The following is a 17,121-nucleotide window of genomic DNA, read 5'->3' as shown; positions in this document are numbered from 1 at the left end:
CAATACGAGCTCTTTAAAAAATCCGAAATGTGCTGTTTGTGAATATGCATTTTTTATTCTCAGGGTTGTAATAACATATATATGGCCTGAATATAGATCTATCAAATTTTATATTAATATACATAACACATTTTTTGTTGTTTTGCTGTGAACTAAAATTCAAACATAGAAACGTAGTGAGATTTGGTTTCTAACTTCAACATCTAAATACCTGCAATTTTGAATAGATAACCTGACCACCTATTTTGGTAATGTTTCTAGAAAAGATATTCTTAATTATATATATTTTAGGTCTGACTTTGGTCTCTCAAGTCTTCGCGAACTACAAAACGGTGCGAAACAATCACCCACTTAATTGAATAATGAATATTTAATGTCTGCACAACGTGCTCGTGCGTGTTGTAAATCAAGTAAAAACATAAATATCGTTTTACCGATACACCAGTAAACATTAGGACAGAAAACACGCGGAAAATCTAGAAACAGTAAACCACTCACCTATTTATTCAATCCTTCTGCGAAAACTGAAGAAAACTGAGTTTTTGCACAGGAAGAAACTGGAGCACAAGAGAATAACGCGTCTTTCCTTTCCGTCTAATTGAACTCGCCTTACTTTAATACCGGGGCGCGTGCAGCCCCGCGCGAGGGAGGCGTGGCCGCCCTCTCCCATTCCCTGCATACATGCTAATTGGGAGTGACATAGATAATATTTATCAGATTTCCATTTATGTCGGCTATGTAATATACGCAGAGTGTACGACTAAGTCATTTTTGGCCAACGAAGGATAGAAATGTAACCGACGACAGTTATCTGACGTTAAATGAAACAAACACATTACCATTTGCTGCAGTGTGCGTTGACACTAGTGCGTATTTTAATTGGCACATAGAAACATACTTTTGCATTATTATAAACAAACAAATAAATAAAAGATGTGCATCTTTGAATTTAAAATAAACTCAAAAGTTGACAATTCTTAATGAAATAAATCTAAACGCTTACTCAAGGCCTATGTGTATTGGAAGTCAGCAGTCTATCATATGATTTACAGTATGATAGCGTCTATGAGTAAACAGCACACTCCCGTATCATAAGTTCATTAGGTAGCATTCACCAATACTCCTAATTAGTTGGAAAGATTTGCGTACACATAATTTGGCCTGTAAGCAAATGCAGAAGTGAAAATTTCAGGTATGCAAACTATGAATCTAAACACAAAGAAATGTCACGTAAATCGTGCATGCATTCTTCATTCTATGGCTCTCAGCATCACAACGTAAATCAATCATTATATTCATGAACTTATACTCATAAAGTCAAAAGATTGGGTTTAGCATCAAAACTTTCAAATCATCATTTGGTTAGCTGCGACTGCATTAGATTATGTATAATTTTCACATTATGTCATTCACATTTAAGTGTTTAAGTATTCTTAAGTTAATACTTAAGTATGCTTAAGTATTCCTCACAGAGATTGTGGACATTTGGACACAGCTGACAGTAGAGTCGATGTTTCTCAACCTCAGAAAGCGGGAAACGGCCTGTTTTTGCATCTAACCAAGAGGTGTGTACAAAAACGCAGCACCAGAGTCACAGACTGAAAACTGCCCTTGGTTTGTGCCCATGTAAAAGGCCTCCGAGTTGAGAACCCAGAGACAGTTTTGCATGAGAGACCAAGTGCTGATTGGATGAAAAACCTGGCCCTCTGATGCACCCCATTGCAACTGAAGATGAGAAAGATCACACCAGACTCCTCACAAGAGGTGGGTGTGTGTACGGGGAGGGAGGGGGGGGGGGGGATTCACCAAAGGACAAGCTGGTGAATCACACTTATGTGAAATCAGATGACACTTCATAAGGATCAGACTCCAGTATTTCTGTTTCCTTTGGGGAACTTCTTTGAGTAAAGACCACACAATTCTTCATCTGAATAATAAGTACAAAACAAAAAGTTGGGGCAGTTCAGCTAAGTGACTTGAGAGGTTTTCCATGCAGTTGACATGCAAGTAACTGACCACTAAAGGGTTAATCACATTTGCGAGGATACAAATGGTTACTGAATACAAAACAGGGAGTTACACACTATCACACGGAAAGTAAGGTTGTATGCTGCAAAGTGCCACAAACAGGAGTTTCAAGGAAATAGTATGAATCAAGCCTACTGACAAAGTCCTCCTGTATGTCTTGTACCTAGGTAGTGCTGGCATGCTCTCTTATATTCTCCTGCTCTTTAAACAGGTAAATATTCCAAAAACAGAAAGCAAGTTAAATATATAATGTGTAAAAAATAGGTAAATATGTTGTCCTTAAAAGTCAGATATTTGTGAATTATAGCATAAACCTGGTATCCACTACAGTTAGCTTATTAAACACAGACCTTATGACGACTTGGAGATATTGTGATAGGCTGAGAGCTTTGTTCCTTTTTCTCAGAATTAGAATATATATACAGCGCTTAGCCAGCGTATGTTCACTATATCAACCAATACAAAACACTCATGAAGAATTAAGAAACAAATCATTGCTAGGTTAAATGAAATCTGATAATGTTTCCTAAGTTTATTCTGAATCTATGAAGACCTTATTGATGTGCATCTGTGTGTGTGTGTGTGTGTGTGTGTGTGTGTGTGAAGTGGCTTTTCAGTGCGTTCTAAGAACACCAGTGCAGTTCTTTGTTCTTTCCTGTAAACGTCTTCTAAGTCCAGAGAAGTTCCCGCTTGGAAGTTTAGATCGTTCCTCCTATCTTCTTGAAGGTGCAGAAGCTCATGAATGGCATTGAATGTTCAATGAAGAGGACACGGCCCCCATCCCCGACTCCATTTCCCCCCACTTCGTCCCTAAGACACCAACATCTCCCTCTCCTGCGCCATGTGCCTCACACCACGGTGCTGACGGACGGGTCCGACAGGTTGAGCTGGCCCGTGATGTCTGTGGGAGGGTACTGCTGCAGAGGGACAGAGAGAAGGGGAGAAACAGACAGAGGAACACACAGGACACGGGGCATTAGAACAACCCTCCCCCCTCCACTGAAGAGAGGCCAGAACGCCACGTTCACCTCCCAAGGCAGTTCAGAAGCAACTCCATCAAAATGGCTGACATTCTTTATAAGTAATCTTTCAGAAAAGTTTCAAGTGGGGATGTAGAGGCAGTATGTTCATTACTGCAGGCCCAGCGGTGCTAATCTGGGTTAGGGATTAGGGGTTTTATTGACTTTGTTTTCCTGTGAACTGCCTTAGGAGGAATTCAGACCTACATGGAACAGGAAAACGGCTCTCCAGTGTATATGTCTGTATGATTAAGGTCAACCACTGGTTGACAACTCCAACCAGAATTAACGGGCAAATATTTAATAGCATTAGAAACTCTGTAGGATATGTGGACACAATCGCTCCCATGTCTCAGATGGTCACGAGATGAAAGTGCCATGTTGTTACTGCACGTCTTTGTGAGAAGTAGTTAAAGGTGTTGTAAGACTGGAGATCCTGTTTTCCTGCCTTCTGTGAAGTGAGTGCAGCCAGAGGACGAGCGTATCTTCTCTGGTGGAGATCTGCAGGTGCTCGGACGCTCAAGCTTCCTGCAGATACCCAATCACCACCTCATTTGCCACAGTGCATCTGGTTTTTGCTTGTTTTTTTTTTTTTTTTTTTGGACAAAGCTGTAAAGCTGTAAAATTTTGCCTTCTGTGATGATGGCCCCCACGTTGCAATGGCTAGAACGAAAGTGGCACACAGATGTAATTTAAAATAAACGCCACTTACGAATAGAGCAACATCATCTCCTACCATTGCAGCATGGGAGCGAGCTGAAGCAGGGCTGGTCGCCTTTTTTGTGAAGCGGAAGAAGATAGAAGAACGCTCCTTCTAAATTCACAGCCTTCCCCAACGTGTCAGTCAAAACTGACCGGAATCTGCAGTCAAGTTGTGTGACTCAAGATTAAATACTCAATCTAGAAAGATTAATACTTACAGATATGGTGGACGTGGTACCAGAATGTTCATCTTTTACATTTTGACCTCATTCTGCACCAGTCCGACATGACAAAACCACGGACACGCGCATCCAGTGGTTTCGCTTCTTCACAAAAATTATAAATGAAATTTCCATTGAAATTTATTTGCATCGATTGAAAGCAAAAGGCATGTGGTGAACATGAATAACTTATCCATAAGTACATCTCTCACGTGGCCTTCCTTGAAGTTCAGTGCACATTGCACTGTGACTGTGGAGTTGCGGCATAGTTTAGGTGTGCACTACATTCGTCGCTCGTGAGGAAATATAAAGCAAGCAAAAGCTTAAGGTCATCACAATATTGCTGAATCTTTTCATTCAGCGATACTGCCGATGACACTGTAGACAAGGGTTCTGTTTTCACAGCCTTGGCACTGCATCATGGGAGTGCCCCTGGCACCCCTGTGAATACATGTGCCCGTTACGCTCTCTGAGGAGGCTCGCTGTAGGCCCACAGCGCCCCCTGCTGAGAGACAGTGGATCAACAGGAGAGACAAAGACAGAACTACTTCTACCATCATCATGGGTGCAGAACAAGGTCTAGTTCTATTATTGCTACACAACAGTCTGTTTGACAGGTTTCGCATGCTTTCGGAGGAGGAGAGAATCTGTGTGGCATGTATGTAGGGGACATTAACACTCATAAATCCATATATATCCATTTATATAGGAAAGAAACACTGATATTAAAAGAAACTGATGACCAACATCTGATGATGGTTTCGTTGCTTCTCTCCTTTCCCTGCTTGGATGTGCTTCACCCCCCCCCTCCCCTCCCCCAACCCCCCATAAATCTCTCTCTCACACACACACACACACACACACACGCGCGCACACACACACACACACACTAAAAACAAATTAAAAACACTTCAGATGTACTTGCTAAAAAATAAACATCATATAACAGATAATGAAAAAAAAAACAACAGCAAAAAAATACTTAGTGTGAAAAATCCTTGTCCATTTTAGCAGTTGTGGAAATGAAGAATATATTGACATGTTTTCCTGTGTTCCTGAAGTTCTGTGTTCCTTGAATTTTCTCATTTATCAGTTAATCTGTGCACATCTTTTTGGGAAACTGGACATCTTTGCCTATAACTGAATTTACCTGCAGAATGATGAACAAAAGACGACAAAACTGCCAGTGATCTGAGGGGAGCATAACCATGGCAACGGCAATGCATGCTATTGGTAAATTAAAAAGTTCGATTTATGCAGATGAGCAGATATCTACAAAAACAGAATAGGCAGGATGGTTATGATAAAAGGGCATAATAAAAGTCCCCAAGTGTTCTCTGAATCACGTCTAGGGCTGCAAACAAAACAGGGTTGTGATTCATCTGCATGAAACAATCCAAAAAAGATCAAATCTTAGTCACACTTAGTCAAACTTAGTCAAACGTCATCTTATCATTCTATACAGCACTTTGTCATCTGAACGATTATGAGGCCAACAGCGCAGATCATCACCCAGACGTGATTGAAATGTTGAATTTAAACGGCAAGAAGAAAGCCATGAACAAAAAGAGTCCGGACAGTCCGAGTCCTGAAAGAGAAGCTGGGTTTTCCATGAAGATCAGTCTGTATGACACACAAGTCCACTTGAACAACGCAACACTTAAGCATGCTGCTTGGAAACAAATAATGCAAGGGTTAAGGGGGAAAAAAAATTATTCACTTTCATCAGGTCAAGCACATCAAAGAACACACACACACACACACACACACACACACGTACACAAACACTACCATCACCCACTGATCGACGGCACCATCACACTACATCCAAGACCAGCAACACGGGGAGAGAAGCAGCACTAGGAGATTCTGCATTGCCCCCCTCCTCTTGGGACACACCCTCCCTATACCACCACCCTTCGAATCGCATCAGGATGCCAACGCCTCCCTGCCCCCCGCCCCCAAACTCGCTGTGTCCTGTGTGATATCTGGGCGCTAGATCCTCCCTGCTGTGCTGATAGGGGCAAGGCCTAACTGACAGATGGGGTCAAAGTGGTGGTTGAACAGCTGACTGACTGACAGACACGGGGGTGGGGGGTGGAGGGGGGTTGGGGCGGAGACGCCCACGGACAGGGATGACCCAGAGCGGGATGGAGGTCTCTCGGGTCGGACATGAGATGGCATTTAAGACAGAGCAAAACAGGAGAACGAAAAGAGGAAGGAGAGAGAGAGATAGAATAGGACAAAGAGGGAAAAGAGACAGAGAGATTGTGCTAGAGAGCGATAGAGTCAGAGATGCCATTCCTTCATCTCCTTACCGTGTCTCTCGAGGACCTACGTCTCTTGATGCTGGTGGCCAGGTTGGTACTGATGGACCTAAAAGAGGGTTTCTTTTTGGGCTCTGGGTCTGCTCTACCACTTTTCCTATCCTAAAATAAATATACGTAGAATAATTATTCATGTTCTCTACCCGAGAGAGACCGTTTCAGTCTGCCATAACCAACCCCCCTCCCCCACCCCCCCCTCCCCTTTGCTCTCCCAGACAAGATAGGCTAGCTTCACCCAAACTAGGCACTAGGAGGGGGAGAGACGGTTCTCAGGAAGAGAGGTCGCTTGCGTTCTTTTAAGAAGGTCTCGTTCACAGCTGAAAGCTGCACGAGCTTGTGGAGAGTCAACACCACCCACAGGGTGTGATGGCACCACCTACGTACACATCCTTAGGTCTGGGATGTCAGTGGGTGGAGGACAGTGAGCTGAGAGGTGAGCTATGCAATTCTGGCAATTCAAGGAACTGGTTTAGTCCTTATTTCATCCATCTCCTCCCCCCCCCAACCCCACCCAAACCCCACCCAAACCCCTCCACTCCACCCTGCTTTGTCATCATTCTTTGCATGTATACCGTTGCAGACTTTTCTCTGTGTGTAGCAGTCAGGTGCACACCGCAGTGATACTGGAACATGATTTATCCCACCCTGCATATGGGCTGTAGTTAAAACATAAAAACATAAAGGCTCTTGACTCTTTTATCCCATCCCTCCCTCCCTCCCTCCCTCCCTCCATCCGTCCATCTGTCCATCAAAGTGCCCCCAAGGCTACTCTCTGGCCTCTACATTATGCCACGAGGATACAGCACAAGACCAAGTGTGTTTTGTGTGAGTAAAGCTCATATTAAGGTATTCTTACATCCTGAGTCTCTACAGAGGAGGAGGGCTGCACAGGGGAAGGAGAAAAGAAAAATAAATGAATATTTATCCACTTGCTTTAAAGATCGTTAAGACTTTAAGATCTATAAGCAAAAACATAGGGAACAAAAAAACGAGCTTGCTGAGAAAATAACCACACAGAAGAAGCCAAGCAGTTGGAATCTCACAAACAAAACAGCACGTCTGCAGAGGGCGGAGACAGCGAGAGGGCAACCAATAAAATGCCAAGAGAGCAGAATATTTAAACAGATCAGGTACACAAGAAACCGAGTTAACCACCTCGAAGGCATTATACCATGTTTCAGGTATAACGGAAATTCACCCCACACACAGGGCATCGGATCAAGGCCACAGACTGTGGAGACCTAAGGGAGCTTGAACGTGTGGTGTGAATTTCTCCTGGAGCATGCACAAGGTTTGGGGGAGGAGAGCCAGTCAACAACAGAAGCGACACAAGTGTGTAGGAGCGTAACAGTGGGTCTGTAGCGTCTAAGACAGGGGCAGGAGATTGAGCTTCCAGTAACCTTCTGTTCCCCCTGCTCGTGATCTCACTGATTCTAAACATAAGTCATTGGTCACTCGACGTTAGCTGTCCAAGAACAGATTACACCTAGTTTTGGACTACATGAGACTAACTGGTGACTTTTTTTATTGAAAATCAATTCAATTCAATCAAGTCCAGGACTAGGATTAATCTGTTCTTTAGCATTAAGTGGTTGAATGTATCTGGAATGAGTTAGCATTGAATGAACAAGAACTTGGTGAAGCTAGCAGCACATATGCGTTACTATAAAAGTAGTGTAAAAAATGTAAAAGTAGTGTAAAAAATGTAAAAGTAGTGTAAAAAAATCAGGGGGAAAATGCAAAAATTAAAGTGATTCCCAGCTATAATATCAAAATGAGAAAAGTTAGCAGGATATAGGGTTAACATGACATTGCTAGCTAAATGCCTACCTCTGTGATAATGTGTTTTATCAAAAAGAGCCCCAGTACTAGAGGTCGGAGTGAGCAGAGTGGTGCTGGAGTGTTGGAAGCGTGGACACGCGGAGAACCACGTCACGCTCAGACAGCCTGCGCAACAGGCCGCCGGCCCCAGCCAGCACCGCGTGGCCCGGCCTTCAGCTCAGCGCTGGAACGTTGCTGCGTCTGTGCGCGTTTGTTCGTAGCGCTTCTCGTCAGGCAGCGCACGTTGGAATAACGTCTGCTAGGCGGAGAGGCCGTTAGGAGTTTCAGCGATGTTAACGCTTTCCCGACTCTCCGGGTTTGTAAGACGAGGGTTCGTTATTCCGGCTGACCACGTGTGTACGGCGAAGATGATGAGGCAGGTTATTCCAAAGTGCAGCACTCCTGTTACTGTCATTACAATGCAGTATGTACATGTGCAAAATACATGAGCCGCACATGGACATTAATGTGTAAACACGCGCACACGCAGGAATATCAGGCTAACATACAAGCTCTCAAACGCCTCCAGCATCTGAGAAATGTGTGAATCCTGCTAAGAACAGAAGGGCCCTAGAAACTGCTCAGAGAAGAGTATGAACAGTGCCAGCTGGACAGGCTAATCCAATTACAACTTAGAGTGCAATTAGAATACAATTACAACTGTAAGGCCTGTGTTAATAACAGCATGAAGCAGTTTCACGCCCCCCCTCAGCAATGGACGACCCTTCACTCTCAGAGCAGGAGACACCATGTGACAGTCAGAGTGCACGAACAATACAAACATATACGCAGCACAGTCATACATACATGGTGTGTGTGTGTGTGTGTGTGTGTGTGTGTGTGTGTGTGTGTCTGTGTGTGCGTAACATGGCAGACAGTTTCAGGACATTGATTTGCCGACATCAGAAGAGACACTGTGATCTTACCTCAGGATGGCGCTGCTGTTTGCTACACTCGACAGCAACGCCACTGACCTTTGGCCGGCGTGTATAAAGCACCAGCGTGAGGCCGGCTGACCCCGTGTGGACATCACAGCCTCACAGTGCCTGGGGCCACCCCCCCCCTCCCCTGCCCCCCACCCATGGCCCTGCTGGGGAGGCCCCTCCCAGCCCCTCCATGACTCTAGTCATGGGGCACAAGGGCAAATCAAGAGCCTGATGTGGAGCAGGTGACAAACTGGACAACATCCTGGCGCTGGTCACACTCAGCTGGGTTTAAAGCGTAGCCTGGTTATGGGTAGAGTCCCTGAGATCATAAAGACGCTTTATAAAGAGGCACAGATAGGAGCTGTTGCTAATTCAAAGGTTAGCAGTGCTGCTAAGGACTCCATTTAAATTCTATCTACACTTAATTTTCAATTAATAATCAGTTTTTTTTTAGGCCTTATCGATCTAAATGCATACTCGGGATATTTGTATGGGCGTACAAAAAAAAAAAAGTAAACGATATGAAGCGTAGTTTGAGGAGATGAGACCACAGCAGGGACATCTCCTGTTACATACTAAAGACGGAGAACCCAGTGCGCCTGCCACTTGACTCCCAGCATTCTCCTTATTGTCCTGTTGGGACAGACAAGAGACAGGGCGACCTGTTGGACTTGAATGTTCTGTCCCGGATCAACCCCAGGCATCATTGTCACCTGTTGGCTCGGTTCTGGGGTCCAGAGATAAAGCACAACAGCGTAGATTATGGACTTCAAACATGAAGAGATGCGGAAGGGGGGCGGGGTTTAGTCAGGTAGATACGCCAATCAGAGACGTACCGCACTACTGTTACTTTATATTATTATCACTATTATTACTACTGTTTGTTAAATCAACATTGGCCTTAGCAATCCTATCACTACAGAAGGCCTTCGTGTGCAAAAAAAACTCTCTGAAAGGTTCTGTTGAAAGAATCCTGGTTACTCTTGTACGTTTCAAATGATGGTTCAGAAGGTGTTTTTGATGAACCCCAGAATTCAACAAGTGTGACTTCTCTCTGCGAAAATATTAGAGCTTCACTGACTATGTCATATCAATGGTTTGCTGTTATGCTTTAAGTATATTAGCAGGTGTTACTGTTAAATATATCAATATTATCTCAGTGTTGTCCATGTTGTCTAACACCGAGGCTCTACAGGAATGAGAGGCCCCATGCAGAGGCCAGTGGGGACCGACCTCCTGGATCTCCGTGACGACCATGGACAGGTGTGGCCTTACCTGCAGGTTCTTCCTCCAGACGTTGACGGCCGCGAAGGCTAGCTGCATCTGCTTCCTGCGGGCGTCCTTGTGGCGTTTGTACGCAATCTCGATGAAGATGAGGAAGATCCCTGCTGCAATGCCTCCAGCAACCAGCATGAAAACACCTGTCAGAGCGAGGGAGGCAGAGACAGACATGGAGGACACCATCAGACACCATAAGACACCATCAGCAAACTAGAAGTCCGACGGAACCACGAGTCCAACCACCAGACGGGTGCAGAACAGGAAGGAGATGCATTCAGCGGAAGTCTTAACCTGTATCTGCTATGAAGGAGCTTGAGAAATGGCATCAGATGCCACTTAGCTTGCTATGAACGTCAACAGTAATGCGGATGAGCATAAATAAATAAAGAAATAAAATTGTAAACAGTGAATAGGAAGGTATTGGACAAGAAAGGCTACAGTACCTTACCACTGTAGTTCTTGTCCAATCTCTTTTAGTGAATGTGGCCCCTGAAAGTACACCATACCTGCCATGTTCTCAAAGGTGAGCGTGGCTGGGGCGTTGCTCCTGGAGTCACACTCCTGGTATCTCACCCAGGTTTTGTCCAGGTCCTCCATGAAACCATTCTCATGGGAACTGCGGAGGGTAGTGGGAGTGAGGACAGGAGTCAAACTTCATTACAGGTGTGATCGTGTGCAGGTGGTACTGCTCAATCAGATGGTACTGTTCTCCCACAATATCGCAAAAGTAAACACACGCACACACACACACACACACACACACACACGCACACACAGACACACATTCACAAATACCAGAGCAGGGGGTGGGGGTGAGAGGAGGGTGGTACAGATAGAGATGAGGAAGAGCAACATCTTAGATGATGAGATCTTAAAAAACCAAGATGAGAAAGAAAAAAAAAAACAAATAAAAAAAAAAAATACCAAAAGAAAGTAGAAGCAGAATGAGTTTTTGCTGCTTCGGCTGGGACAGACCTGAGAATAGCCAGGGACACGTTCTGTTTCCAGGGGCTGTCCTTTCGCATACCAATGCCAAACCCCGATCGGAAAAACAGCTCTCCCGTGGTCACCAGGTCGCACTTCTGCGAAGCTTCAAACTCCAGCACCGCAGAGTCCCAGATGAAAGCATGCAGCTTGCTGTGGGGGAGGGGGGGAGGGGGCGGGGGGCGAGGAGCAGGAGGGGGGGGGGGAGGATGAGGGGGGGTTATGGTGCAACAGTACAGTGAATAAGAACACACTCATGGCTCCCTCCACCCCACACCTCGGCACAAACCACTTGCGTGTGTCTTTAAATGTTTCCAGAACTACAGACCACCATCTCACAGGTAAATGGCATCCAGTGCTGGACGAGAAGACCTTCACCCCCCATCAGATCCCCGAAACCTGAAAACCTGCTGGAAACCTGGAAAAAGGTGTTCCTAAGCTCAACGTTAAGCTCCGCGTGAGTGACGGGCACACAGACGAGCCTCTCCTGACGTCGGGCCCGAGATCCAGTCTGAGGCCCAGCACTCCTTAGCTTGACCACAGGGTCAAGGGTCAGGGGTCAGGGGCCCAGGCCTGCTGCAGTCGAGCCGCCATCAACTCACTTGTCCCTGACGGCCTGGATGGCCTCGGCCGCACTCTCGTAGTTGTGCTTCTCCATGTGGCGATACATGGTGCTCAACTCCACCTGCCGTCGGAAGTAGATGTCCACCGAGCTCTGCTTCACTGTGGCGTAGATGAACTTGTCTGATGGGTTCCTCAGCTGAAAACAAGGGAACCTGATGTAAACGCGTGGCCATAGTTCTGAACCTCTCCTTGAGTTATTGAAGATGAGATGAAACACCAACAGATTCTCCAAATGGTTTCGTCAGTTGGTTTCATCAGTAACCTTTTTTTTTTTCATCTTTCCATTACAAAGCCACCATCTCAAGTGTGAGAAAGACGCTATACAAATATAAACGAAAAGAAATATAATCAGTATTAATTATTATTATTATCATTAACATTCAGGCTTTTCTATTACGTAAATATATATTAAACATACACATGAAAACGTGGTGGCACTGAGAGGCAGCTACAGCGGTTTGGGGCGGGACGGGGCGAGGTTTGGGGCGGGGCAGGGTTTGGGGAGGGGCTGGGTCTGGGGCGGGGCGGCATACCCGCGGGTCATTGATGCCGGTGATGCGCTCCTCAGGTCGGTCCAGCACCAGGAAGGCAGCCAGATTGGCAGTGTACGATGCCACAATGATCATGGCAAAGCCTGCCCACACCATGCCCAAGATTCTCGCTGAGAAGCTGCGAGGTGCACCTGGCGGGGGAGGGGGGAGGAATACAGACGGGGCACTGAACGCACACGGCAATAAACACCCCGCTGTAACAAATCAAATTGGTCATTGTCATTTATGCACTGCCGCTCTGTCCTTTGTCATGGAGGAGGTAGTCGTGGGCCTATAAGATGTGCTGTAAGACTTGGTTCAGATGTATCACCTTCTCCTATTCCAGAGTTCAGCAACACTCCCCAGGAGAACCACATAGCTGAAGATAAGGTGAGGGCATCTTCCTCTTCTTCTTCACTGTTTACTTTAAACCTTCCAAACGGGCTGTGAAAATCAGAGGAGACAGCAGGTGGTGGCTGAGAAGGTTATAACAGAATATTTAGGTGGTGGTTGAGAAGGTTATAACAGATTATTCAGGTGGTGGCTGAGAAGGTTATAACAGGTTATTCAGGTGGTGGTTGAGAAGGTTATAACAGGTTATTCAGGTGGTGGTTGAGAAGGTTATAACAGGTTATTCAGGTGGTGGTTGAGAAGGTTATAACAGGTTATTCAGCCATTTTTAAACCTTTTCTTGCTACCGAGACTCCTAGAAACAAGAGCAACAAACTACAGCAGCAGCTACATCAAGCAGACACAACACGAGGAAACAAGCTGTGGAGAAAAAGAGTGTGGTGTGTGTGTGAGAGAGAGAGAGAGAGAGAGAGAGAGAGAGAGAGAGATATTGTCAGAGAGGTAGATTGAATGGAGTTATCTCACAAAGGACAGCCAATCAACATCCCCACCTCCGAACCCACGGTAACAATGATGCACGATCAGCTGTCTCATGACTGTTGTGGTAACCCTAGAAACAAAGATATTCTGTGCTCCCCTGCTCTCATCAAGAGGAACAGAATCCCCCCCCCCCCCCCCCCCCCCACACACACACACACACACACACACACACACAAACACACACATACATACACACACACACACACACCGTACCTGAACCGGTCTAGTAGGTAGAGCATCACCGCCACCACATGCACCGACAGCCCCACCAGCAACCACAGCGTGCTCTGGAACGGCTGCATGAACGAGTCCAGCGTACTGCGCGGGATTTCCTGCAACACACGGCACCGCGTCAAAAACTTCTGCTGACTCAGCGCGCACTCTGCCCTGTGTCCAGCAGGGGGCAACACGGGGAGACTCAGTGACATTGCTAGCACAGTGTGAGACAAGAACACAGAGCAGGAAACAAGTTTTTCCCAGTTTGAACTTGAACTAAGTTGGTAGCTACATTACAGTAGCTCAGTCTGACTGAAAGTGACTGAAATAATTCATACAGATAAGAGACTTAATTCTACAACGTATAATTAACGTATACTGAATGCACCGTGTTAGTAGAGTACCTCAGTAAGCACTCTACTCACAGAGACATAGCGCACACTGCAGGTAACAGGTTTCAATACTAAGACAAATGCGGTCATGCAGAACGTTGAGTCTGGACGGGACGGACGAACCTTCTTCACGAGGATGGTGAGCCCCTGATATTTGAACGGTTTGGAGAACTCGATGTACTGGGCTCGTTCGTTGTTGATTGTGAGTGGAGCCACGATCATGTCCGCCAGGCCCCCCAGGAGTTCTCCCATCATGCCGTTCCACTCCTTCTTGTTACTGTTGTTAACCTGATGCCAAGGGAACAGACTGTCACGGTGAGGCGGCCCCCTACCAGCCGCCTCTGTCCACAGCGGCTGTGTTGTTGTTGTTTTGTGACGTCGTGTACGCCCCTCAGGTGGGCGGAGCCTGTGATCCGTTCCCACCTGATGGTCGTTTGTCTGTCTATATATGTCTTGTCTTTGTACCAGTTGACCGCTGGTCATTATATCCTTAATTTGGATCTATTGCACGGGTTTTAGGTTTGCACACTTTATATTAAACCACCCTTTTTCCCTGAGACTTGGCGTGATCGCTTCCTATTTGTTGCTCACACCTGCCCGTCACAGAATGACCAGCCGCCCTTCAGAAGCCGCCGAGTCTCTTTTTCTTTCTCCTTCGTTCGTGGTCATGTCTCGTGGTAAGTGTTTGTCTGCGTGGTGTTTTGTGAAGAGTTCCGCCGTGCTTTTGTGTTGTCTGTGGCACGGCGAGGACCAGGGCTGTCTGCCCTGGGAAAAAAACTCTTCGTGTTTGTCGTTTGTTTGTTGGAAGAGCTCCGCCGTGCTCGTGTTGTGTTTGTGGCACGGCGAGGACCAAGGCAGTCTCCCTGGTAAGCTCTTCGTCTTGTGTGGTGTTAGTGTGTCCAGGTGAACGGACGTGAGGATCTGTGTGCGTGCACGTTTGTTATATGTTAAGTGTTTTGTGTGTGTGACGCGGTCGCCGCTCGTCACTGTCGCCTCGCTCCCCGTGTGTCATGTGTTTTATGTGGGGAGCGACTGCGACTCTGAGCGGCGCGTCACCGTCGTTTATGTGTAGTGCACGCAAGTATCGGTCCCGTTCGTTCAGTGTCTGCGCACTAAGTTCTGTTTGTCGAGTCTTTGTGTGCATGTTGTGTCCTAACGTGTTGTCTAATGTTTGCGTGTAATTCCACGCATGCTCCTCCCCCTGAATGTGTGTTTGGGGGGGGACCGGCTGTGGTCCCGTGCCATGGGGTGTGGCACGGAGGGCGTCGCTCCCGAGGGAGGCCCTGACCAGGTAAGTGGGGGGTTCTCCTGAGTTAGGATGGAGACCCCTCCCCCCTGGAGGGGGGATCAGGGTAGTGCGCGTTTGTGTTCTGTGTTGGTGTGTGTGGGTGTGTGTGTGCATTTGTGTTTTATGTGCAGGTGCTTCTCCCTGGCGTTGAATCGTGGCATTCCTGGACCTTGTGGGGGTCTCCAGCTGGCAGGAGCCCCCTTATGTTGTGGGGTGACCGGAGCCCGGTCGGAAAGAGCCCCTCCCTAGAGGGCTGGGGCCCCCGGATGTTTGGGGACCATGGGGCTCCGGTCTGAAGAGCTCCTGCACAGGACGGAGACCCTTCCACGGGGTCCTGGAGGTGAGGTAGCCACGCCCCAGGGAGGTAACCTGCACACACATACACCCCGGACGGACAAGGAGCCGAGGCCCGCCGTCCTCGCACCTGTGGGGCTATGCGGCTTAAGGCCGGTTAGGGCGTGAGGGCCCTGTGACCGACCGGGGCGTGGTTTTGTCTTGTTGACGGCCCAGTCGGTCCAGGGTCCCGCCCAGGGAGGTGAGCTGACTAATGTTATGTGTTTTGTGTTTCAGCTCGTGGACTGCAGGAGGTGTGTCCCTGCCTGTCCTTGCCTTCCTGCCCCTTCGTGTTGTTGTGCAGCCGCTGTGTGCCACACACCCAGTGGAGGGGAGTGCGGCTTGGTGGGGGGGTCTGTCACGGTGAGGCGGCCCCCTACCGGCCGCCTCTGTCCACAGCGGCTGTGTTGTTGTTGTTTTGTGACGTCGTGTACGCCCCTCAGGTGGGCGGAGCCCGTGATCCGTTCCCACCTGATGGTCGTTTGTCTGTCTATATATGTCTTGTCTTTGTACCAGTTGACCGCTGGTCATTATATCCTTAATTTGGATCTATTGCACGGGTTTTTGGTTTGCACACTTTATATTAAACCACCCTTTTTCCCTGAGACTTGGCGTGATCGCTTCCTTTTTGTTGCTCACACCTGCCCGTCACACAGACATTATCAGACTTGTTGTTGTTGGTTTTAAGAGACAGAGATGGTACTTTGTTTACTCAAAAAAAGGAAAAAAATTCAGATAAAATTGGTTTTGCAGAAACTTTCTGTCTCAGGGAAGCCGGTGTTATGTCCAGGTCCAGTATACTTTTTACCCCCAAGATAATTCAAACACTTTCAAACAGATCAAACTTTTCAATCTAGTCCAGGGTGAATAATAATCATAAATGGAAAACCATCCACCACATGATAAGAACTCATCCCTCATTACTTCAAAAATGCCATTAATTAAAAAGCTCCCTGACTATGACTTCAGATTCTTTTAGTATTGTGGGGTTTTTTTTGTGGTGTTCTGGGCACTACTGGGAACTCACTCTCTCCTGTGTTCCAAATTTCCCATCAGCCACCAGATGGACTTCATACGTGAAGTTCATGGTCATGGCCAACTTGATCAGCAGGTCAATGCAGAATCCATAACAGCACTGAGGCACAGTTGGACGTCCTGTAATCAAACCAAAGGAACATTTGAGGGACTCTGGAGACATCACCGTTTTAAACGCACACTGTACCAGGGAAATTCAGCATGTAAAGGTTCATTCTGGATTTATCCATAGAGGATCTATAAGATCTGCAGGACACCATTCATTTCATTTAGTTTGTCCTACTGATACTGTCAGGGTTCGACCCAGGCACGTGCCTCCTGCTGCCACTAGGCGGAGCCCGCGAGCTGGAACCAGGGACAATCAAGCCCGATAGATTGCACCTGTAAAGCCTGGTTACTTTCGCGAACGTCGCGAGCGTCGCTGCAGTGTTCTCCGAAACGATAGGTGGCAATAGGTGGCAGTGGAGAATAAAAAACCTCTGCAAAACCGAGGAAAGAACATT

The 17,121-nt window shown here is 46.8% G+C and overlaps 1 protein-coding gene across 11 annotated transcripts in view; it reads right to left on the bottom strand.

Annotated features, from left to right (window-relative positions):
- Positions 1 to 841: 841 nt before the first annotated feature.
- Positions 842 to 17,121, bottom strand: part of grin1a (glutamate receptor, ionotropic, N-methyl D-aspartate 1a) — a 51,190-nt gene continuing 34,910 nt past the window's right edge. For 2 of the 11 annotated variants that reach the window (XM_076988902.1, XM_076988905.1), the window contains 13 exons: positions 16,611 to 16,738; positions 14,086 to 14,250; positions 13,568 to 13,686; positions 12,795 to 12,907; positions 12,467 to 12,615; positions 11,912 to 12,069; positions 11,301 to 11,462; positions 10,832 to 10,941; positions 10,320 to 10,465; positions 9,621 to 9,677; positions 7,154 to 7,180; positions 6,289 to 6,399; positions 842 to 2,945 (listed from right to left, as the gene is read on the bottom strand). In XM_076988902.1, coding sequence (XP_076845017.1) covers positions 2,877 to 2,945; positions 6,289 to 6,399; positions 7,154 to 7,180; positions 9,621 to 9,677; positions 10,320 to 10,465; positions 10,832 to 10,941; positions 11,301 to 11,462; positions 11,912 to 12,069; positions 12,467 to 12,615; positions 12,795 to 12,907; positions 13,568 to 13,686; positions 14,086 to 14,250; positions 16,611 to 16,738 — 1,514 coding nt within the window. In that variant the 3' untranslated portion in view covers positions 842 to 2,876. The remainder of the gene's footprint in view (positions 2,946 to 6,288; positions 6,400 to 7,153; positions 7,181 to 9,620; positions 9,678 to 10,319; positions 10,466 to 10,831; positions 10,942 to 11,300; positions 11,463 to 11,911; positions 12,070 to 12,466; positions 12,616 to 12,794; positions 12,908 to 13,567; positions 13,687 to 14,085; positions 14,251 to 16,610; positions 16,739 to 17,121) is intronic. The other 9 variants (XM_076988910.1, XM_076988913.1, XM_076988903.1 and 6 more) reach the window with 8 other exon arrangements.

This window comes from Brachyhypopomus gauderio, unplaced genomic scaffold (genome assembly GCF_052324685.1).
Source record: "Brachyhypopomus gauderio isolate BG-103 unplaced genomic scaffold, BGAUD_0.2 sc64, whole genome shotgun sequence".
In the NCBI taxonomy this organism is placed as follows: domain Eukaryota; kingdom Metazoa; phylum Chordata; class Actinopteri; order Gymnotiformes; family Hypopomidae; genus Brachyhypopomus; species Brachyhypopomus gauderio.
The sequence above is the reverse complement of the archived record's forward strand: the minus strand, read 5'-3'. Positions and strand labels throughout refer to the sequence as shown.